This window comes from Carcharodon carcharias, chromosome 3 (genome assembly GCF_017639515.1).
Source record: "Carcharodon carcharias isolate sCarCar2 chromosome 3, sCarCar2.pri, whole genome shotgun sequence".
Lineage (NCBI taxonomy): Eukaryota > Metazoa > Chordata > Chondrichthyes > Lamniformes > Lamnidae > Carcharodon > Carcharodon carcharias.
Window position 1 is genome coordinate 88,398,276 of NC_054469.1, and position 24,774 is coordinate 88,423,049.

At 43.6% G+C, this 24,774-nt stretch overlaps 1 protein-coding gene across 1 annotated transcript in view; it reads left to right on the top strand.

Annotated features, from left to right (window-relative positions):
* cntnap2a (contactin associated protein 2a) overlaps window positions 1–24,774 on the top strand; it is a 1,656,857-nt gene that overhangs the window by 1,456,686 nt on the left and 175,397 nt on the right. The window contains exon 21 of the mRNA XM_041183966.1: window positions 16,396–16,529. Within this exon, the coding sequence (XP_041039900.1) occupies window positions 16,396–16,529 (134 nt within the window). The remainder of the gene's footprint in view (window positions 1–16,395; window positions 16,530–24,774) is intronic.

The following is a 24,774-nucleotide window of genomic DNA, read 5'->3' on the forward strand; positions in this document are numbered from 1 at the left end:
AGAAGATGCTGGATCCCTACAGCTACCGGACCCAGCAGGAACGTACATTGCATGCTAGGTGGATTCTCATAGACAGTGAAGGAACGGCAATATATTTCCAAGTCAGGATGGTGTGTGGCTTGGAGGGGAACTTCCAGGTGGTGGTGTTCCCATCTATCTGCTGCGTTTGTTCTTCTAGGTGGTAGTAGTCTGGATTTGGAAGTTGATGCCTAAGTAGCCTTGATGAGTTGCTCTAGTGCATCTTGTAGATGGTACACACTGCTGCCACTGTGCGTCAGTGGTGGAGGAAGTGAATGTTTGTGGAAGGGTACCATTCAAGTGGGCTGCTTTGTCCTGGATGGTGCCAAGTTTCTTGAGTGTTGTTGGAGCTGCACCCATCCAGGCAAGCGGAGATTATTCCCTCACATTCCTGACTTGTGCCTTGTAGATGGTGGACAGCCTTTAGGGAGTCAGGAGGTGAGTTACATGCCACAAGATTCCTAGCCTCTGACCTGCTCTTGAAGCCACAGTATTTCTATGGCTAGTCCAATTCAATTTCTGGTCAATGGTAACCCCCAGGATGTTGATAGTTGGGGATTCAGCGATGGCAATGCCATTGAACGTCAAAGGGCAGTGGCCTGCTCTAGATCTAGAGCCCACCAAAGTGTGTGTCTCTGTGCTGGTGGAGGGTGTGGGTAAGCGCTTTGATGGGTCTTCCAGGCTGCCTATTCCCAGCTCTTCAATGGAGGAGGTTTCCCCTTGGCTGGAAGTGAGGACCTGGATGGAGCCGAGGGACTGGCTGGCTGGGGGTTGCTTGGCAGACTCCCTGTGAACCAAAGTCCAAATAATTAATGCATGGGGGCAGAGTCAAAAGCAGGAGAGAGAGCACTCACAGTTGCATTGAAAGAGGGATGATGTGGTGCAGGATCCTCAGGTGGGTGTTCACCGACGACTTCACCGTCACCACAGGCATTCACCAGTCAGCACGATGGCACACTCCTCAAAGTGAGTGAGGGGTCTAATATGAGTCACTCTACCCCTGGTCAGGGACCTCTCCCTGCTGTTGTGAGCAGGCTTCTCCTGCATGAAAACAGATGGAGAAAGTGTGAGCAGGACACATGGCATTACCTGGAATGTTTGTGTGGTGAGTGGAGCCGTAGACAGGATGAAGACACGAGCTCCAGAGGATATGGGCCTGATGGAGATGTGAGGGTGTGTGTGAGAGTTGGTGGTATTGTACTTTGAGGTGTGAGATCCCTGTGGATGTGTGATGGGTTTGTGAGTGATTGAATTTAGAGTGATGAGGCGGTTGACTTACCCTGGCAGAATGAATGAGAGCATGCATTCCTGCACTGGATGGCTAACCTCCCCTGTGCTCCAGTAGCACTGACTGCCACTGCCACCGTCTCCCAGACTGGATTGGTGACTCTGGTGGACCTCCTTTGGCCAGAGCAGGGATAGAGGATATTGTGGCAGCCTTTGACTGCATCCAGCAGGCACCCCAGAGAAGCGTCACTAAATTTGGGGGCTGCCATCTTCTTTGCTTTTGGGGCCAGCTGTCGCCTGGATTAGTCCTGGTCTGAAGACATGAAGTTGGCATGCACTCTGGTGCGTTTTAAACAGGGCGCTTGGAACGTGGAAGCGCTGAGGTCACTGTGTGGCAGGCAAATCTGAACCCAGTTGCCAGTGAGCCAGTGCGTTCCCCATGAATGCATTATTAATGAGGCGGGACGCAGCAAGAATGGGACAATACAGAGTGAAAAGTGGCCATTGTGACTGGCAAGTAAAACGTCCTTTTTCCCACCTGCTACTACATTTAGTGCACATCTGGGACGATCTGCCTATTGTACTGCAGCTAACTAGATCAGTACCTTGATATTCATTCAACATTAAGTATAACACTATTTATACATTGCATAAATCCTATCATATTTTCAGATCTGAGAACAAATCATGGGATCAGGCTATCATGCCTCAGAGAAATGAAGTAGAAAACAGTGCTAAAATCAAACCAGAAGTAAAAGGCAAAAAGATTTTGAGATGCAATATCCAATCATATTTGGAAAATAGAACATAAAATCCCTCTAACTTATCTACCAACTAAGTATTGTCAAAAAAAGCCATTCCTACAATTTTTTCTCTTCATATATTTCATTCACCAGCCACATATATACATCCATTCAGTGTCAGGTTTCTAATTCTTATAGCTCCCTTCAGACAGCCTTTTGTGAACATTGGCTATTTCAGAATTCTAACAATGAATAATTGCTTATATGCAAACAAATTGTAGACTCTCCATATAAACAAAATTACAAGAGTTGATTTGGATTGTACTTGTTCTTCAGACTTAAAAAATTATAGTTCAACTATTAGCTGGCTTCACATTTTTTTAAATCTTGAAACCCTTGCCAGTGACAATCTTAAGTTATTCTTTGTGTGGCACAAGATAATTATTTTGAGTCTATAAGTAACTGACAAGGAGGTTTCCCCTCCTGCCTATTTGTTACGAAAAAATCCATTGATAGATAGAATTTTATAGAATAATGGGTTCAACAGGTATTTAATTCTAATTTGGAGTTTAGCCAATCTACAAACAAGTGGTGTAGCCATATGTTTACTTAATTACCCTAAACCAATGAGAGACCACATATGCTTTCATGATTCATTCCCCTAAACTATCTGGCATTGTCAAGCACTTTCCATTTGTGTCCAATAGAAGATATTTTGCCACACAGGCAATTCCATGATTCAGTTTGATATCAGAGCTTGCAAATTTCCAAATTATCAATTAAAAAATAACTGCATATTCAGAAATCTCTTATTAAGCCATTTTTAAATACCATAAATATTTTTTGTCTCCATTTGCTCTTCTTTTTCACTATCAAGTAATTACTAATATTTGTTACTTTCATTATCAGGAAGCACAGCATTGACATATGTGCACATGGTGCAGTGCAAATTATGCAGCAACTTTGTGAATCGAAATTTAATTTGTTACAAACTGCTAAATGCCACTCAATAGACTATAATGAGGGCAACTTTCAGAAAACTGTTCCCACCATGAATATTGAGGTTTTCTTGAATGCCTGAAATATCTGAAATAATTTCTCCAAAAATTATTTTACTTCCTGCCTCTTCTGGAGATGCTCTCTTCTGCAAATGTATATCATTCCATGGGCACTCAACGCTCTCTGCTACCAAGCTCCAGTATAAACTTAGTTGCTGTATGCTGCCAGACTACATTTCATGGAAAATGTTGCAGCTAAACCCATTTCCATATTAAACCCAATCCTGTCTCCATGTGGCACGCACGTGCATTTTTCAGTACAGTTAATTGAATAGCATATGGGAGTGGAAACCTTGTTTGGCTATTCCCATTTCTCATCTAAATGCTGTGATTAAGTGTATCATCATTGCAGATGAGATCACCTAATTTAGTGTACACCAGCAAACCTGGTGCCTTTCTGATCTGCATAACTCCATACTACACTAAACAATGAATTTACTATCTAAGGGATTAGGATGCTCTCTAAATCCATTTTCTGCAAGCTCTCCTGTGCCAGTAAGAATTTCTTAGCATCTCTTGGCCATATTCCTTTTGTAGACCTACGTTTGGGTGTCTGGTATCAGAGGTGAAATTCCTTTGGTTCACCACCTGATGCTTAGGAAATTCATAGGACTATGTTAGAAGGTTGTCCTGTCATCTGTCAGATCTGGGATTAATTTCAGGCTCCATTGATGAGACAGGAAGAGGGTGACAAGAGGAGGTCCGTGGTTTGTTGCAAGCATCCTAAGTGAAGAAAGTTTTGGATAGTTCCCAGAATCCACAACATTAAATATGTCAACAATAAATCGATGAGACCAAAGCAGTGAATGCCCGAACATAGGACTGGATTATATGCTGAGGGCAGACTCCCAGCACCCCAGCGTAAATTTCGGAGGCAAGGCCATCTCCACTTGGCTGGCTCATCACACTTTAATTTTTTGGGCGAGGGCCCTTTAATTGGTATGAAACGGGACTCCTGTCGGACTCCAAGAGGAAGTCCCGCTTCATACAACTGCCAGCCAACTGGAGGCCAGCAGCTCTGTGCCATAGCAGAATTGGTGGCACTGCTGCTATTGCAGGACTCCTAAAAGGAGGAGAAACCATTGATTCCCTCAAACCCAGGTAGTCCAGGATCTCATTGGGACCAGGTTGGCAGGCCCTGGTGAAGGGGGTTGGAGGAGGCAGAACTGTTGTGGGGGGGTCCTCCGATTGGTACAAGGCACCTGGGAAGGAGACACACCCCTTTCACCAACCAGCAGCCTGCAGAATTAGACTTGCTAGGCTACACATTGGGCGCTGGCCTCTCCCATAGCCCATTAAATCAGATTGCCTGTGGAATAAGGCGCTTACTTGGCCATTAATTGCCCACTTAAGGGCCATACTTGGGCACGGGCAGTTGGTGAGATTGACACCTCACCTGGCATCCATAAAATTGTGGTGGGGCTGTTGGGCCAATGGCACTCACTCTAATTTACAGGTTCGTCCATTTATTTGCCCACCTGTATATTTCAGCCCATGGAAATATTTAGGATTGGGTGAAAAGTATAGGTGTAAAGTTCTAGGCATTTTCACTGAAGTGCCTCGCATTCTCACCTTCACCCCAGATCCTCAGATATGTTAAATAGGAAATTAGTAAAAGCTGACCAACAATTTCAAAAGCACTATCAACATGAACACAGCCTAACAATGCCGTGAATGCCCAAATATAGGCCTGGATTAAACACTGAGGGCAGACTCCCCACACCCCAGCGCGTAGTTATATTAAACACGCATTGAGTACACATGCAAATATACTCAACATTTCATCACATGTATAGCAAAGATTGTGGTAAAAAGTACAGGAATTTTACTCCATGATTGGTGTGGGAGAAATGGGTTCCAATTCATGGGGCACTGGCACCTGTACTGGGGATGGAGAGAGCAGTTCCGTTGGACAAGCTTCATTTGAACCATGCTGGGACCAGTGTCCTGGCAAATCATATAACTAAGGTTATAGATAGGGCTTTAAAACTTGGTGGGTGGGGGGAAGGTTCAATTGAAGGGAAGTTTAGAATATCAAAAATAATCGCGAGAGCAGAGGTGCAGGTTAGTGAAGAGGTGAACGATAATCAAAGTGTGGCAGGAAGGGGCAGAAAATATAAGCAGAATAGTGCAGCAGAAATTAGAACCAGAATGAGTAATAATGATAAAAAGTCAAAACTTAAGGCTCTTTATCTGAATGCACGCAGCATTTGTAACAAGATAGATGTGTTTACGGCACAAATAGAAATAAATGGCTATGACTTGATAGCTATTACTGAGACATGGTTGCAGGGTGACCAAGACTGGGAAATCAATATTCAAGGTATTCAACCTTCTGGAAAAATAGGCAAAAAGGAAAAAGGAGGTGGGGTAGCTTTGTTAATAAAGGAAGTTATCAGTGCGGTGGTGAGTAGTGATATAGGTGCAATAAATCGTGATGTGAAATCAGTTTGGGTGGAAATAAGGAATAGCAAGGGGAAGAAGTCACGGGTGGGAGATGCCTATAGGACCCAGAAGAGTTGCCTCAGTGTAGGACAAAGTATAAATCAGGAAATAATGGAGGCATGTAAGAAGGCTGCTAGAATTTCTTGGGTGATTTTAATCTGCATATTGACTGGACAAATCAAATTGGCAGGGGTAACATGGAAGATGATTTTGGAAAGTGCATCAAGGATTGTTTCTTAGAGCAATATGTTGCAGAACCTACCTGGGAACAAGGTATTTTAGATCTAGTAATGTGTAATGTGGTAGCATTAATAAGAAATCTCATAGTTAAGGATCCTCTAGCAGGTAGTAATCACAACATGGTAGAATTTCAAATTCAGTTTGAGGGCAAGCAACTCGGATCTCAAACCAGTGTCCTCAACTTAAATAAGGGCAATTACAGAGGTATGAAGAAAGAGTTATCTAAAGCGGGCTGGGAAAATAGACTAACGGGAAAGTCAGTAGAAGAGCAGTGGCAGACCTTTAAGCAGATATTTCATAACGCTCAGCAAAAACTTATCCTGGTCGAAAAGAAGGACTCGATGAGAAGGATGAATCACCCATAGTTAAGAAAGGCGGTCAAGGAGAGTATCCAATCAAAAACTAAGGCATACAAAGCGGCAAAAACTAGTGGTAGGCCAGAGGATTGGGAATTTTTTAGGAACCAGCAGCGGATGACTAAAAAGCTAATAAAGAGGGAGAAAATTGATTATGAAAGTAAATTGGCAAGAAATATTAAAATAAATAGCAAGAGCTTCTATAGATGTATAAAAAGAAAGAGTAGCTAAAATAAGCGTGGGACCCTTGGTGGATGTGACTGGAGAATTGATAACAGAGAGCAGGGAAATGGCAAATAATTTAAGTCAATATTTTACATCGGTTTTCATGGTAGAGGACACAATAAACATTCCAAAGATATCAGATAAGCAAGAAGCTAATGGGAGGAAAGATCTTGTAACAGTCTCTATCACAAGGGACAAAGTATTTGAGAAATTAATGGGACTAAAGACAGACAAGTCACCAGGACCTGATGGCCGACATCCAAGGGTTTTAAAGGAAGTGGCTACAGAGATAGTGGAGGCATTGGTCGAAATATTCTAGAACTCACTCATTCTGGGAGGGTCCCAGCAGATTGGAAAACTGCTAATGTGATGCCCCTGTTCAAGAAGGAAGGGAGACAAAAAGCAGTACACTATAGGCCAGTCAGCCTAACAACTGTCATTGGGAAAATGCTAGAGTCCATTATTAAGAAAGAAATAGCAGGACATTTAGAAAAGCTTAACACAATCAAACAGAGTCAACATAGTTTTGTGAAAGGGAAATCATGTTTGACAAATTTGCTAGAGTTCTTTGCGGATATGACAAGCAGAGTTGATAAAAGGGAACCGGTAGATGTAGTGTATTTGGGTTTCTAGAAGGCATTCGATAAGGTGTCATATAAAAGGTTATTGCACAAGATAAGAGCTCACGGTATTGGGGTAATGTGTTAGCATGGATTGAGGATTGGTTAACACACAGAAGACAGAGAGTCGGGATTAATGGTCTTGGAAATGAAAAGATGTAACTAGTGGAGTGTCACAAGGATCAGTCGTAGGGCCTCAATTATTTACATTCTATATTAATGACTTGGAGGAGGGTGCAGAGTGTAATGTATCCAAATTTGCTGATGATATAAAAATAGGTAGGAGGGCACGTTGTGATGAGGATATAAGGAATCTGCAAGCAGATATAGACAGGTTGAGTGAGTGGGCAAAAACATGGCAGATGGAGTCTAATGTAGGTTAAGTGTGAGGTCATGCACTTTGGTAGCAAAAGTGAAAAGGCAGACTATTTAAATTTAAAAGTGGAGCACAGAGAGATCTGGGTGTTCTTATGCATGAAACACAAAAAGTTAGCATGCAGGTGCAGCAAGTAATTAAGAAAGCAAATGGAATTTTGGCCTGTATTGCGAGAGGGTTGGAGTTTAAAAATAGGGAAGTCTTGTTACAACTGTACAGGGTGTTGGTGAGGTCGTATCTGGAGTACTGTGTACAGTTTTGGTCCCCGTATTTAGGAAAGAATATACTGGCATTGAAGGCAGTTCAAAAGAGATTCACTAGGCTGATTCTTGTGATGAAGGGGTTGACTTATCAAGAACAGCTAAATAGGTTAGGCCTTTATTCATTAGAGTTTAGAAGAATAAGGGGTGATCTTATTTAAAGGTACAAATAGATTCTGAGAGGCTTGACAGGGTAGATGTTAAGGAGATGTTTCTACTAATGGAGGAATCTCAAACTAGGGGACATAGTTACAGAATAAGGGGACACTCATTTAAAACTGAGTTGCAAAGGAATTTCTTCTCTCAGAGAGAATGTCTGGAATTCTCTACCTCAGAGAGTTGTGGAAACTAGACCGCTGAAAGTATTTAAAGAAGAGGTAGATAGATTTTTGAAATATCGGCGAGTTGAGGGCTATGAGGAGCTGACATGAGAGAGGAATTGAGGCCTGGGGCAGATCAGCCATGATCTTATTGAATGGAGAGGCAGGCTTAAGAGGCTGAATGGCCTACTGCTGCTCCTATTTCTTATGCTCTTATGTTCTTATGTCATGTGCAAACTTGTGGATATGTATCAGTACCCTTTGTTGTTAAATTGTTTAAAAAACATTTCTATAATTGTCACAGTCACCCTTCTTCCTTCTCTGCCCCATTCTTGCTTCCAATCTTCTTGCCTAACCCCTGCTCCCTACCCCTTGTTTCACTTGCAATTCACTCTCATATCCTTCCTCACCTCCAGTTTCCACTGGAAATCTTTTCAACCCTATCATCTCCAATCTCCAGTCTCCAGTTCACACTGACACACCTCTACTCTTCCCTTCCCAGTTTATACTGGCATTCTTTCCTAATTAATTGGCACAAGTGCTATTCTCCAACTCCCCCTAGTTCATACTGGTGCCCTTATGTCCTTTCTTTTGTCCCATAATTTGTGATAGTACTCTTCTTCTTACAATTTCTGCTGGAACATTTCTCCTCTTCATCCTTCCACTCCACCAACTACATACTAATACTCTCTTCACCCCCAGCCCAGAATCTAGTTCACATTGGAATTCTTCTCCTCCCTCGCTGCAGGTGGCTTTCTTCTACTCCTTAATTCACACTGAGAGTCTTTTGTCAGGGACTCCATGCTCCTATTAAATGATGACATTGCTTCAGGGAATTAAACTTTGTTTCAGCCTTTGGGCAGAATTTCCCAATTTCACAATCTTACTATAAAATTAGAATTTCCTGCAGCTCCCAATTAGGCTCAGGTGTAAATGAAATTTATTTAAGATAGGCCTTCTTCATTCAAAATTGCTTCCAGTTAGCATCTTTGCTTCCTTTAATGTGTCACATTGCTTGATATTCAAGCAAAGCAACAGAAGCATGAGGTGGGATCCAAGTGCAGTTTGAATGCTCACTGACTGCCACATTGACATGGAAAGAGTTCCCCTGGATGGATAACTGAATAGGGAACTGAAGAAAATATTAGTGATGACTTTGATCTGGGGTGTGGTGCTGTATGATGCTGAAACATGCACACAGGAGAAAGGGGAAATCAGACTTCTAGAGAACTTTGAGATGTGTGTTTGGAAAAAGTAAAGTGAACAGGTAAGACAAGTGATGAGCAGGTTAGCAAAGATATGAGAAGAATGTAATTAGATTGATCAGAATGAGGCAAATTAACTGAGTTGGGTATGTGCTGGGCAGAAATGGGACATTGAAAGAGGTGATAGAAAGATGGATGAAAGGAACATAGGAACAGTAGTAGGCCATTCAGCCCGTCGAGCTGCTCCATGATTCAATTAGATCATGGCTGGTCATCTACCTCAGCACCACTTTCCTGCGCTATCCCCAAATCCATTGATGTCATTAGTCTCCAGAAATCTATCAATTTCTGTCTTGAATGATGTTCAATGATTGAGCTTCCCTCTCGGGTAGAGAATTCCAAAGATTTACCACCCGTTGAGTAAAGAAATTCTTCCTCACCTCAGTCTTAAATGGGCTATCCCTTTTCCTGAGATTATGTCCCCTGGTTTTAGATTCATCAGCCAGCGGAAACATCTGAGCTACATTGACCATGTCATGCCCTGTAAGGATTTTGTAAGTTTCAATGAAGTTACCTACCCCTCATCCTTCGAAACTCTAGGGAATAAAGACCCAGTCTCCCCAGTCTCTCCTTACAAAACAATCCCACTATCCCAGGGTCTAATCTCCATTGCACTCTTATCCCTCCTTAGATAATGGACCAAAACTGTACACAATACTCCAGGTGAGGTCATCTCTTTATCTTTACTCGTGTGCTCAAATCCCCTTGCGATAAAGGTCAACATACCATTTTCCTTCCCAATTGCTTGCTGCACCTACATGCTAACTTTTAGTGACTCATGATCAAGGACACCCAGGTCCCTTTGGACACCCATACTTCCCAACCTCTCACCTTTTAAGAAATATTCTGCCTCTGTTTTTTCTACCAAAGTGAACAACTTCACATTTATTCACATTATATTCCATCTGCCATGCTCTAACACATTCACTTAGCCTGTTCAAATCCTCTTGAAGCCTCCTTGCAGCATACATTTCCACCCAGTTTGGCGTCATCAGCAAATTTGGAAATATTACAATTGGTCCCCAGATCCAAATCATTTATATAGATTGTGAACAGCTGTGGACCTGGCACTGATCCTTGCAATACTCCACTAGTAACAGCGTGCTATCCTGAGAATGATCCGTTTATTCCTACTGTCTGGCTTCTGTCTGTTAACCAATTCTCAATCCATACTAGTATATTACCCCCAATCCCTTGTGCTCTAATTTTATTTACTAACCTCCTATGTGGGACCTTATCAAAAGCCTTCTGAAAATCCAAATACACAGCATCCACTGGTTCTCCTTTATCAATGCTACAAGTAATATCCTCAAAAAAATTCAACAATTTTGTCAAACATGATTTCCCTTTCATAAATCCATGTTGACTCTGCCCAATTTTACCATTATTTTCTGTGTCCAGTTACCACATCCTTTTATAATAGATTCTACAATTTTCCATAATACTGACATCAGACTAACAGGTCTGTAGTTCTCTGCTTTCTCTTTCCCTCCCTTCTTAAATAATGGGATTACATTTGCAACTTTCTAGTCCAGTGGAACCTTTCCAGAATCTATTGAATTTTGAAAGATAACGACCAATGCGCCACTATCTTTCTATCCACCTCCTTCAAAATATCAAGAGGAGAAAAAAGGAGACTTTTTGACCACATGTAGAATGGGAAAGATCATGGAGAACTTAAGAGAACAATGCAAGATAGAATGGTTTGAAAAAGAGAGAATGATACCAGGGTCTCCAGACCACTGATGATGAGGATGATGATCACTTTCATGCAGCCCTAAATTCCTTTTCTCTTCAGAAACTCAATAAACTATTTTCTCCTTAAACATTTGGGTTCAAGAGGGACATTAAACTAGAAAGAGTCCATTCAGGTGCAATATAGATGTATTGTCTCATGGAAGAAGCAAACAATGTGATGATTGGCCTTTTCTCCAATACATTTATATATTTTTGATCAGTTTAGATAAGATTTGCTGGAAACTAAAATTTAAGTGAATGGATGCTACACTCAGCACTAACAGGAGAATCAACGATCATTGTGTAGGTTCACAGTTGGTTAGCCACAATTTAATCTCATCTATTTGTTGATGTCTAAGACAGAAGCCAGAAGGCAGTTTGGTTTACAGGCAAAGTAATAATAAGCTATTGACCAATCTGTCACTTTAGGATAATACATGTTTTTAAAGGGCCTCAGGGTTTTTTAGCTGTGAATGTTCTGATTCACTTAAGAAACAAAGGAACTACAGTAAGGATGGACTTAGCAAATAGTAACTATTTCAATGTTGAATTTGCTTTGCTGCTTTTAAAAGTGCGAGAGAAGTAATTATAATACACGCAGAAAATGACTTAGTGAACCTAAGGCTATTGGATTGGCCCGCCATTGCAAATACAGCAAAACCAGATGGAAAAGAGCATCAGCCTGTAAGGGGAGCCATGGAATTGCCATCCAAGAAAGTTAATGAATGGAAAATTGGGTTACATAGCACTTACAACATAGAAACAGGACATTTGGCCTAAATGGTCTATACCAGTGTGTATGCTCCACACAAGCCTCTACAGGGGCTTTTCATTTGTAAGAGTGCAATCAAAAACGACACCAGTCAAGTGATAGATACAGTATTCAGTTATTCAATGCAACTTCTTAAGAATTGAATTACAAATAAATACTTGCAGTTATAAAATGAGAACTAATAACAAAAATTGCAGATAGGTAGCTGTAATAATAAAAAACCTGCAATATTAGTGGATCTCAGTGGTACAAGAATGAGCACAACAAAATGAATTTCCTTCCATGCATTAGCTTTTTAAAGTATGGGGATGTCCTGTTTCTGGATCTTATGAAACTTAATTTAGCATTAGCAATGTGTAGCTGCACATGTGACTGTGTGTTTAATGATGATGCCCTAATAAAGAGTGCATGACATACAAACATAATGGGGGATTCAGTGTAAAAGTTGGCCTCGATCCTGCAACTGCTTGGCCGGCTCACCTTGTAGCCATTTAACAGCTGTTAGGCCATCAATTGGCTTGAGGTGGGCTTATCGGGGAGGTAGTCAAATGGCCAACAGCTCTCTTGTGCCAGCAGCCTCGACAAAGGTAAGTCCAGAGTCTCGCCGAAACCAGACTGGCAGGCCCCAGCAGAGAGATTGGGTGCCAGAGTGGACAGGGAAGTGAGGAGAGGAAATGATGGGGGAGGATAGCTTATGGGGGCCTCAGATAGGCATGGGGGCCAAAAAGGAGGCATCTCCCATTTCAAGGCCACCAGGATTCATCTGGTTGGTTGGACACTTAGCACCGGCTCCCCCACCATTTGTAAAATCCCAGCTCTGGCGGGAGGAGGCACATTAGAAGCCTCAATTGGTCCAGGAGTGAGCAGGCCTCCTGTGCCTCACCCTCTCTGCTGGTAAAATGACAGCAGGGCAAGTGGGGGCGGATAAGCAGGGAGCACTGAACCATTGCCATGGTGCACAACTTTACAGCTCCCCCACCTCTTCCCATGCTTCCTGTCTGCCAGCCTGCCCCCAGGGGGCCGTAAAATTCCAGCCAGTATTGCACAGGAGATTATAACCATGTATTTAAACAATAATATTTTAATGAAGAATTTCAGTAAATATAAATAAGTATCTATTGATTATTTAATCTTGTTCATAGTTTGAACATTTGATTACTGGCAGCATTGTTAAAGGAACTGCTTTGGAGCTATAAGTCAGTGTGATAGAGCTGACTTAACATGCTGACGAATCCTGGTTAATGTGTGTAACTCTGGATATTGATTCAATGCACGTCATTTTTATATTAACAAATAGGGATTGAATGAATCTATGTATGGCTCCCATTTTGCCACTAAAAATTACACAAGTCAAAAATCCAACCTTAAGGGAAACCTAATATATAGTTTCTCAAATTTGGAGACATCAGGCTTCCCTTTACAGCTGTTATAAATAACAGAATGACACAAATAATCGATATGACAGTCAAAGTAAGGCCACCACCAACCTCCCAGCTCTGCAGTTGTTTTACCACTGATTAACATTGCAGCACCTCCTTCATAACTCTGGAAAGTAATTAGAAACAGGATATGGGTTATTTACGATATGGATAGTTATATAATTGTGAAATGCTTAGGAAGAAATATTGTATCTGCTATCCAACAAATATGCCTTACGCAATCAGCAGCAAACAAAAAGATGCAAATTCCACCAGCAAAGTCAAGTTTACTCAAGTTTAAAATGGAAATTGCAGTTTTACCTAACTTTACCAAACCTCACTCGTAAGCTTTTAATTGTTTGAAATTTCCTCAAATAATTATGTACATTTTATATTAAATTATTGTTATAATTTTTGTTTTCTTAATTCATCCAAAGAATACCATTATCTAATTGCAGCCTGTTAATATAGCTTCCCTTTCTTGAGAGTAACTTCCTCTGCAGGTTTTGTCAAGTCAATTTGCACCACAGACACAGCAGGGTAACATTATCACAATGACAACCAGACTGATGTGAATTTTTATGAAACGAAACAAAAGGGTAGTACTGTTTGCTACTGGTAAACCTGGAATCCTCCAAGGAGTATAATTCGCTTACTGTGTTGGTTGTGTGGAGTACACTAATAGATGCATTTAAAGGGAAACTAGACAAGCATATAAGGGATGGATTTAGATGAGGAAAGTTCGGAGGAGGTCAAGTGGTCAAGTGGAGCATAAATGCCAGCATGGATTAATTAAGCTGAATGGCCTGTTCTTTTGCCTCATATCCTATGTAATCCTATGTAAGTAACCTGGAGAAATAAGGAAATGTAAGCTTAATTCAAGAGGTAGGAAGAAGCAGGTAGCTAGCAGTTACGGCAGAAAACCCTTACTGCAAGATGCTATACTGACCCCCATGTGTCACCCCCTCCTAATCCACTCCCTGCTATTCTCCATAGGCCTCCTCTTTCATACAGCCAGACTGAGGGTCAATTTCATAAACCAAAAGTTGAAAAAAAGTCGGATTCATCCAAGTCTGGCTGTCTTCTTCAAGCCATATTTCCCTGCCATACAGCAACTTTTATGTTAACTACTTAACTGTATTATCTACTTAGCAATATAAAAAATCTAAACACAAACTCAAAGTGCCTTGTTTCAACATATGTCATGTCATTAAATATACCAAGGCCTAGAGGATGCAAAGAAGATTACTAGAATGGTACCAAAAATGAGGGACTCCAATGATGTGAAGAACCTAAAAAAGCTGGGGTTGTCCTCCTTAGAGCAAAGAATGGCAAGGAGAAATTTAATAATCGTGTTCAAAATATGAGGGCATTTTGAGTGAGTAGACAGGGAGAAACTGTTTTCATTGGCAGAAGGGTAGATAACAACACAGATTTAACATTGGAAAAGGAATTGGGGTTGGGGAAATGAGCATTTATTTTATGGGCGGTGGGATTAGATTCAATTGTTAACTTTCAAAAAGGAATTCGATACCAACTTCAAAAGAAAAAAAATCTCAGGGCTATGAGAAAAGTAGAACTAATTGGATAGCTCTTACAAAAACCCAGCACAGATACAATGGGCCAGATAGCCTCCTTCTGTACTGAATGATTCGATGACTATGAAATCCATTTTGCCTGTTTACAAATCAGCCTGGACATGACACCACTTTCTCTGACGGCTTTTATTGGCCCAGAGGCAATTCCAAAATGCCTTGTTTGGGTCTTTCTTGTCTAATTAAAAAAGAAAATGGGACTTACTAAAAATCTGGTAGCTGTTCCAGTTCAGTGAACTGCATGTTATGGTCAGATGCTGAAAGAAATGTAGTGTGAAATCCACCACTGAAGGGAGCCAAGCAGGAACGTTTTCATATCTGTTTCATATTGCTGTTTTAGTTGGAAGTGTGTCCCCCTCCGCCACCACCTCCCACCTCCATATTGTCCTTTCATTTTCAGAATATGTTACCCTTTAATAGCATGTGATCCTATAGGCCTGAAATGTCTTCCAAACTTACTCTAAATGCCCATGGTTGATATGTGAGCCTTGACAATGAATGTCAGTAAGGAAGCAATGTCATAGTTAGACTTAAACCCATTCCCACACAATATCCATATGCATGCATTTCCAATAGGACTTACTGGATAATGACCAGTGGCAGTTTCCTCTTCTGAACCTATGGAACGCTAAGGTCGTTGTAGAGCCTTATCGCTTCACCTGGCTGAGATCAACTGCCTCAGCATAAACATAGATTGAAGCTGTAGTCTTTCTGGTCTGTAAGGCTCAGCTACTCACTGGATAGACTCACAGGCTGAACTTTCAAAGGAGGTCAAGGCTGGGATGGACGACAGGTCAGCCCACAATTTGGCATTGCTGGCTGTTGTGTCGGTGCCATAATCCCAGGCCATTTTCAGAGAGACCAGGCGGGGTCACGAATGGCTACCTGCCCTGCAACTGGCGGGTGGTCAACTTTAGTTTCCTAATTACATTAATTTTATCTATTAAGGCTCCATTCCTGCCTCAACTACGATCTCCATGTGGCATGTGGGCATCCCACATCGGCCTGGAACACATGTAGGCCAATGTGGTGGGCTCAGGTTTGAACAGGAGGAATGGTGTTGCCCTTGAAACCATAAGGGTTCCACCACCACCCCTCCCACCCCCGCATGAGGAATAATTGCCAGGGCACAGCTGCAGCCATTGGCCATGCCGTGAAGAGGTTGTTGCTCCAAGATGATGGCCAGGCAGATGTGACCATTTTAAAAATAAAAAAGACTTACCTAGCTTTCTCCCCCTTTCTCCCTCCATCCTCAGATCAGCAGCTCCCACCTTGGCCAGTGGCGCTGCTGATATGTAAGTGCTAGAGGGCCTCCCACAGCCACAGGAACCTGCCTGTCGGTTCTAATTTGGTAGTGAGCCCACTCCCTGGCCTTTAATTGGTTATTCCTTTAAAAATAATAATGGGCATGCATGGAGCACGCCATATGGATTTGGGACCCAAAACTGGTCCCCATGTTTGGTTCCCGCTCCTGGAAAGAAAATTGAGCTGACTGAATCATCGGGAGTAACCAATTGGAACTGCTAACAATTTTGTACCAGTGTTACAAAGAGACATTAACTGGAATTAACTGTTCTCTAACTTTATTGAAATATTGGAATATTTATAGAAAATTATAGTCAAAATCTCTTAAATGCTTTGTAAATTACAAAGCCAGAGTCCGCAGTCTTTCAGAACAGAGCTTGTATTTAATACTGAGGAGACCTTCTGATTTTTGCAGGAAGTCTTCAGATTCGGTACAACCTAGGAGGTACAAAGGAGCCTTACAGAATTGATCTGAACCATAGAAATTTGGCTAATGGACAACCTCATAGCGTCAACATCAGTAGGCATGGGAAGGAACTACGCCTTCAGGTAAATCTTTTTAATGTGACAAAGAGACACTTTAGCAGGTGAACTTGTATCTCTACATGCTAGGTCTTTCACCTCAATGCAGGAGGATGAGAGAGATTGTGAGAGAGGTTGTTTTAGGTTTACAGTCTTTTTATTTCTTTAGCATTCAAACCAAGGGCTACATCCAGCTGCTAGTGATAATAAGGAGTACTGTTTGCACTAAATTCTCAAACTTCAACCTATGTGGCAAATAGAGAATATGAAAAAAATTAGGAATCATGGAAAAGTGGAACATTTTTTAGAAGGTGAGAGACTGGTAAATGTTGATATTCAGTGAGACATGGATGTCATAGAAAGTTAACATGCAGGTTTTTTTTATTCATTGGGATGTGGGCATCACTGGCTAGGCCAGCATTTAATGACATCCCTAAGAGTCTGGGGTCACATTAGGCCAGCAAATTTCCTTCCTTAAGGGAAATTAATGGGTTGTTACAGCAATTGTTTCATGGTTAACATTAGGCTTTCCACCATCTGCCATAGCAGGATTCAAACCCAGGTCCCCAGAGCATTACTCTGCGTCTCTAGATTACTAGTGCAGCAACAATACCACTACACCATCATCTCCCCTAGTGTACCAAATAATTAGAAAGGCAAATAGTATGTTAGCCTTTATTGCAAGGAGGTTGGAGTATCAGAGTAAGGAAGTCTTGATAATTATATCAGGCTTTGGTGGGACCATATGTGGAGTGCGATGTACAATTTTTGTCTTCTTATCTAAGGAAGGATATACTTGCCTTAGAAGTGGTGTAAGGAAGTGATGCTAGATCTATTACTGGGATGAGAAAGCTGTTCTAACAGGGAAGATTGAATAGAATGGGCTAATATTCTCTGGACTTTAGAAGAATGAGAGGTGATCTCATTGAAAAGCATAAAAATTCTTCAAGGGCTTGACAGGATAGACGCTGAGAGCCTGTTTACCTTGGCTGGAGAGTCTAGAATGAGATCAGAGTCTCAGGATAAGGAATTGACTATTTAGGACTGAGATGAGGGGAAACTACTTCACTCAGAGGGGTATGAATCTTTGGAATTCTCTACGCCAGAAGGCTGTGGATACCCAATCAATGAATATATTCAGAACTGAGATCGAAAGATTTTTGGGCACATAGGGAATCAAGGAATATGGGGATAGGGTGGAAAAGTGGAGTTGATTGAGAAGTTCCTAGGTAATTCATTTTTAGAAACATGAAAAGGCCATTTTTGATAGATCAATTTTGTCTCTATCTTTTTGCAATACCTCACAATTCCTTCTTTGCCTAAGACTTCATTTAATTGTCTCTTCAACCAATTCATATGGATCTACATCAATAGCCTTTTAGGGCCACTTAATCTCTCTCTCACATTCCCCCAAAGTGATGAGGGCACTTGCCACAGAGCCCGAGCATGCACATCAAGTCTTTTAACGTGGGGAGGTTGTTGTGCTGCAACTACCACATGGTTCTGGCTGACCAGGAAACTCTCTCACTCTTACCACCTGCCATGGGCAGAATTCACAGGTTGACAATCAATCTGCTTGGCCACACCACAAACACACCTTCCTTGGCCATCAAGCCCTGGGGTGGAACTCGAACCCAAAGCTTCTGGCACAGAGTAGGGAGACTACCCACTGTGCTGATCTGATTGTGGCCTTTACTCCACTCTCCTGCCTGTCCCCGGTAACTCTTGATTCCCTTCGCAATCAAAAATCTGCCTAACTCAACCTTAAATATATCCAATGACCCAGCCTCCATTGTTCTCTGTGAAAGAGTATTCCAAAGACTAACGACCTTCCAAGAGAAGAAATTCCTCCTCATCTCTGTCTTAAATGGGAAACCCCTTATTTTTAATCTGTGCACCCTAACTCTAGATTCCCCCGAGAGGAAACATCCTCTCAGAATCTACCCTGTCAAGCCTGCTCAGAATCTTATATGTTTCAATAAGGTTACCTCTCATTCTTCAAAACTCAATGAGTATGGGCCCAACCTGCTCAACCTTTCCTCATAAGACAATCCTTGCATCCCAGGAAACAGCCAAGTGAACCTTCTCTGAACTGCTACCTTTTGGATTCCAGTATAGTTACACACGCCAGTCCCTGACCATGAACCAAATCTGAAGTACTTAGCCTAAGGTCTGTGACGGTCTCTTGGAACAAAATGTCCAGGTAACTTTCTCTGTCCCTGATGCATTGCATTGTCCGAAGCTTGGACTTCAAAGAGAAAGCTAACTGGAAATATAAAGATGGATAGTAAGAGCTCCTATAGATATTTAAATTAAAAAAAAAGTAATAAAATGAGTGTTGGCCCTATAGAAAATGAGTCTGGGGAATTAATAATGGAAAATAAGGCGATAGCAGATGAATTGAACAGGTATTTTGCATTAGTTTTCACTAAAGAAGATATGAGTAACATCCCAGAAATAGCTGTAAATCAGGAAGTGGAAGGGATGGAGGAACTCAGGAAAATTATAATGGTATTGAACAAATTTTTGAAGCTGTGGACTGACAAATCCTAGGGCACTGATGGACTTCATTCTAGGGTCTGGAAAGAAGTGGCTAGTGAGATAATTGATGAAAACATAAAAGCAAAATACTGTGGATGCTGGAAATCCAAAACAAAAACAAAAAAGGCTGGAAAAGCTCAGCAGGTCCGACAGCATCTGCGGAGAGGAACACAGTCAATGTTTCGAGTCTGTATGACTCTTCATCAGAACCCTTCATCAGATAGTTGATGCATTGGTTTTAATTTCTCAAAATTCCCTAGATTTGGAGAAAGTTCTATTAGATTGGAAAATAGCAAATGTAACTCCTTTATTAAAAAAGGGAGGGAAGCAGAAAGCAAGAAATGATAGGCCAGCTAACTTAACATCTGTTATCGGGAAAATATTAGAAACCATTATTAAAGATGTTATAGCAGGGCACTTAGGAAAGTTTAAGGCAATCAGGCAGAGTTAACAAGGTTTTGTGAAAGGGAAATCATGTTTAACCAATTTATTGGAGTTCTTTGAATGAGTCACAAGTGCTGTGGATAAAGGGGAACCAGCGAATGTACTGTATTTAAATTTCCAGAAGGCATTTGATAAGGTGACACATCAAAGATTATTGCAGAAAATAAAAGCTCATGGTGTAGGGGGTAATATAGTGGCATGGATAGAAAATTGGCTAGCTAACTGGAAACAGAATGTAGCCATAATGGGGTCATTTTCTGGTTGGCGGGATGTAATAAGTGGTTATGCCACAAGGATTAGTGCTGGGGCCTCAAATTTTTACAATTTATATAAATGACTTGGATGAAGGGACAGATGGTATGGTTGCTGAATTTGCTGATGACACAAAGATAGGTAGAAAACTAAGGTGTGAAGAGGACATATGGAGGCTACAAAGTGACATAGAAAGGTTAAGTGAGTGAAAGACCTGGCAGTTGGAGTATAATGTGGGAAATGTGAAATCGTCCATTTTGGCAGGAAGAATAAAAAAGCTTATCATCCAAATGCTGAGAGATGGCAGAGCTCTGCGATTCAGAGGGTGTCCTAGTGCATGAATCACAAAAGGCTAGTATGCAGGTACAGCAAGTAACTAGGGAAGTTAATAGAATGTTATAATTTATTGGGAGGAGAATTGAATACAAAAGTAGGGAGGTTATGCTTCAGTTGTACAGACCACATCTGGAGTACTGTGTACAGTACTGGTCTCTTTGTCTAAGGAAAGATGTAAATGTATTAGAAGCAGTTCACAGAAGGTTTACTAGGCTAATACCAGGAATGGGTGGGTTGTCTTATGAGGAGTGGTTGGACAAGTTAGGCTTGTATCTACTGGAGTTTAGGAGAGGAAGAGGTGACTTGATCGAAACCATTAAGATCCTGAAAGGTCTTGACAAAGTGGATGTGAAGAGGATGTTTCCAGTTGTAGGAGAATCTAGAACTACGGGTCATGGTTTAAAAATAAGGGGTCGCTCATTTAAAACAGATGAGGAGAAATTTTTTCTCTGAGGGTAGTGAGTCTCTGGAACTCTCTTCCTCAGAAGGCAGTGGAAGCAGAGTCTTTGGGCAGAATTTTCTGCCTGACGTGCGGGTGGCGGAGCCTGCACATCAGTGCTTAAAATGTCACGCGCTGACGTCGCATGAGCATCCCAACGTCAGCGCGCAGCATCACAATATTTCAGTCGGCAGGCGCGTACAGCAGTAGGACCCGCGCCCGCCATTAATGAAAGGCCTCATTAAGGCCCTTAACTTGCCAATTGTCCAGGATTTTGAGGGGCCCGTGCGAACTTTGGCTCAGCACACAGGCCCAACAGGCAGGCGGGTAGGAGATTTTTTTTAAAAAGTCATGCACTGGAAGGATATGTGGACTCGGAAGGGTTGTTCATGTTTTCCACGAAGTTTTAATTGCAGAAAGTGTTTTAAAGTTGCCTGTTTGATTGTTAGCAGTTCACATCAATTTCCAAGAGCTTTTTGTGTACTTTGAAACCAGTCTGAAGACAGTAATCGTTCTCGGGCCTGCAGCTTTCCAGAGGCCTTCATTTAGCCTGGGGATACGGGTTCTGACATCTCCTCTGGAGGCAGCTCCTCTGAGGATGAAGAGAAGGATAGAATAAGGAGGGGGCCAGGACTGGACAATCAACTTCCAGGGGAGCCAACTTTGGGAGGCCAGGCGCAGGCACAAGGGGCACAGGGCCAAGAGGTTGTCCAAGGTGCAAGGGGCCGCAGAAGATGCCACTATCCTGCTGCCAGGGTATACAGGCGGCGAAGCAGCTACCTCAATATGACTGAGGTGCAGTGACGAAGGAGGCTCCGACCCTCAAGGGAGACAGTCAAGTATATCTGTCAGGTGATTGGCCCTGAGACCTCCCCTAACTGTGCAGGTGGACACCCCATGCCAGCAGCTCTGAAGCTGACAGTTGCCCTCCACTTCTATGCCTCTGGCTCCTTCCAGGGCTCGGTTGGTGATCTTTGCGGTGTCTCCCAATCAGCTGTCCACACTTGTGTCAAGCAGGTTACAGACGCTCTGTTCAGATGGGTATCCACATTCATCCACTTCTGCTGCGACCAGGCAAGTCAGGCACAGGGAGCCAGAGGCTTTGCGGCGATTGCTGGCTTCCCCCGCGTCCAGGGTGCTATAGACTGCACACATGTGGCCATCACGGCGCCAGCAGGTGAGCCCGGCGCCTTCATCAACAGGAAGGGTTTCCACTCCATGAACGTGCAGATAGTGTGTGATCACAGGATGCAGATTCTACAAGTCTGTGCAAGCTACCCAGGCAGCTCCCACGATGCCTACATCCTCAGATACTCCCAGGTACCGGGGGTCTGCAGTGCTCTGGCTCGGCTGGATGGTTGGCTGCTGGGTGACAAGGGCTATCCCCTGCGAAGGTGGCTCATGACGCCTCTCCACCATCCAAGAACAGAAGCTGAGCAGCAGTACAATAAGAGCCACGGCACCACAAGGCCTGTGGTGGAGAGAGCCATTAGTCTCCTCAGGTTGTGCTTCCGTTGCCTGGACCGCTCAGGGGCGCACTTCAGTACCCCCAGATCATGTCTCTCTGATAGTGGTAGCATGCTGCACTCTGCACAATCTTGCACTGGAAAGGGAGGATGCAGTTGATGAAGACCTTGACGCCCTGGATGAGGCTGCACATGATGAATCCAGCAGTGCCTCAGAGGATGAGGAAGCACAGGGCGATGATGAGGGGCAGCACGCCGACCCACTATTACATCAAGGAGGCAGGGACACCCAGGACAATGTAATCCAAAGAACCTTCAGCTAGCTCCACACACATGGATCAGCAGGATCAGCATTGCCTGGTGCTTCCACACGTGGCACTTAGGTGCTACATCTTCCACCTCATCAGCTGCAACTAAGGGCTTAGTAGAAACAACAATGTCCACTCAAACACTCATGATATGTCTGTGAAAAAGAAAAATGCACCACAAAGGAAACACCCTCAGCCATGGTCAGAAAAGTGGACTTTATTATGTCCATAAAAGTTACATAGACTTCTCCATTCCAATAAGAAGAATTTTGTTCCCTATTCTAAGGCCAACACAAAATCACCAGTGACATACCCATTGAGTGCCTAACGTGCCTTATGCTTACGTTTGCGGGTGCCACGTCTAGGTGCCGCCCCATCAGTCGGAGTGGCTTGTGAGACAGCCTGCTGACTCTGCTGTCCTGTTGGCCTCGATGACCTTGGCAGGCGTCCTCTGGCCCGTGGAGCCTGTGATGGCCCAGACTGGGAGGGAGTGGCCAGTTCCAGAACTGGCACCTCCCCAGTTGTCGCAGCCTCAATGGAAGCAACGTTGACTGGCAGAGGGGTGAAGGAGCTGCTGCCCTCATCCGGAGCACCCTGAAAGGAGCCCGCAGCGGCGACAGGCAACTGCTGCGCTGACGTGAGGTCCCTTTCGACCTCCCTGCTCACCGCAGATGCATGGGCACCGAACACCTACGCTTGGTGCCCATAACCTCTCCCACACTGGGAATGACCACCCGTGACCAGTACTGCTGTGAGTGCTTGCAGGTCAGAGCGTAACCCAAACAGAAAAGTCTCCATCCGATTGAACCCCCTCTCCATGAGAGTCGCCAATCTCTCAGTGGAGGAAGCGTGAAGCTCTGCCCTGAGGTTCATGCCTTCACATGCACTCTGCCCGGACTCCTCAATTGCAGAGACCAACTGAAACATGCCCTCATGCAACCCTGCCAGTTGCAAATGTGCTTCCTGCTGCTCGTCCTGCAGCTGCTGCATTGGTGACAACTCCAGAGACACATCACCAGTGCCGGACTCAGCATGTGCCTCGTCCCCTGCAGCCCTTTTGCACTCTCTGTCCCTATCATCTCCTCCAGCGATTGTGAAGTGCCCTCTCCACTGTGACCCAGGACACTAGCCAACAGTAAATTCCCCACCGAGGTGTGTGTGTCAACGCTGGTGCCTGGCTGGCTGAAGTGATGTACCGCAAGTTGTACATGTTGGGCCTCAGGTGTGGAGGGGGGACTGCGGTGTCTTTGGGCACAGCCATGTAGTGGTGATGCTGAAATCAACAACAAGGACAGTGCATCAGTTAGCGTACAGTCAGTTCAACCTTTCATCCCTTTCCCCCCCCGCAGCCTTATAAGTCGTTCACCCTTCAAGACCCTAAGGAGGCGAACATTGGTGGGGTGGAAAAGAGTCAAGAGGAGCCCCAACCATTAAACACACATACAGACAGGCTGGTCAGATGGCCTCAGGAATGCCACATGACATGTTATGAACCATAGGAGTGGGGAGAATGCAGAGGTACCTGACCTGGATGCATTGTGGCCTGGATAGTTGCGGGGCTGAGGAAACATCGCAAACACTTGCGACATTTGCTGTCGATCACAGGAGATTGAGAGGTCACATTATTGGCCTTCATTCCATTAGGAGGGGCATAGACCAGGTGGGCAGAAAGCAACATTTCCCCTTGGCGCAGGGATGAGTAACGTGGTGACATTCATCTAAGTTGAGTGCCATGATGTTCACAGCTGAGGTGCTGAGGACCTCTTGGACAGAGTAATGTGGGGCTCACTGGCTGAAAGGGAGCTGGAAGTACAAACCTCCTAAGATGAAATAAGTCTTTGGCTGTGCAGCAGTGATGCCATGGCATGTTAGGCCATGGGGATAGCAGTCACAAATGGGATAAGGTGACTTTGGAACGTGGTGGAGACACAAATCCTCAAGGGGATGAGGGACCTTTGTGTATGACCCACACGTCAGAATGTCTCAGTCTGTGAATGAGCAGTGTTGCAGCATTAACGATTGCAGCAACCATCAGTGGTTTGGATGGTGGGCAGATAGAATGGATGGGACTGTGGACCTCAAGTACCTGACCACTGGACCCCAGCCTCGCTGCCCCCGGCTGCCCTGGCCTTCTGCCTCCTCCCCAGCTCTATGGCCTGCTCTTCAAATGTGGTGAGGCACTGGAGCAGGGTGTGTCCACCTCCAATCCTCTGGCATTCCCGAAGATTGTGTTGACATTTTGCCTGCAGAACAGAGAAGAGGATTTATTGGGGCTGCTCGCTTATGTACTCTGTACGCGCACGCCGCACCCCAACCATAGTGGCCCATCTGAGGCCTCCAGCGGCTCCTGTCCACACTACTGGTGATCAGTCCCCAGAAGATAGTATGGTTGCTCCCAACCCCCTCCCCCAATGGACACCTTGGACACATTCGACATCCATCACTTTGAATAGCACACGGGTCTTAGCGTCCATGGCAACTAGGTA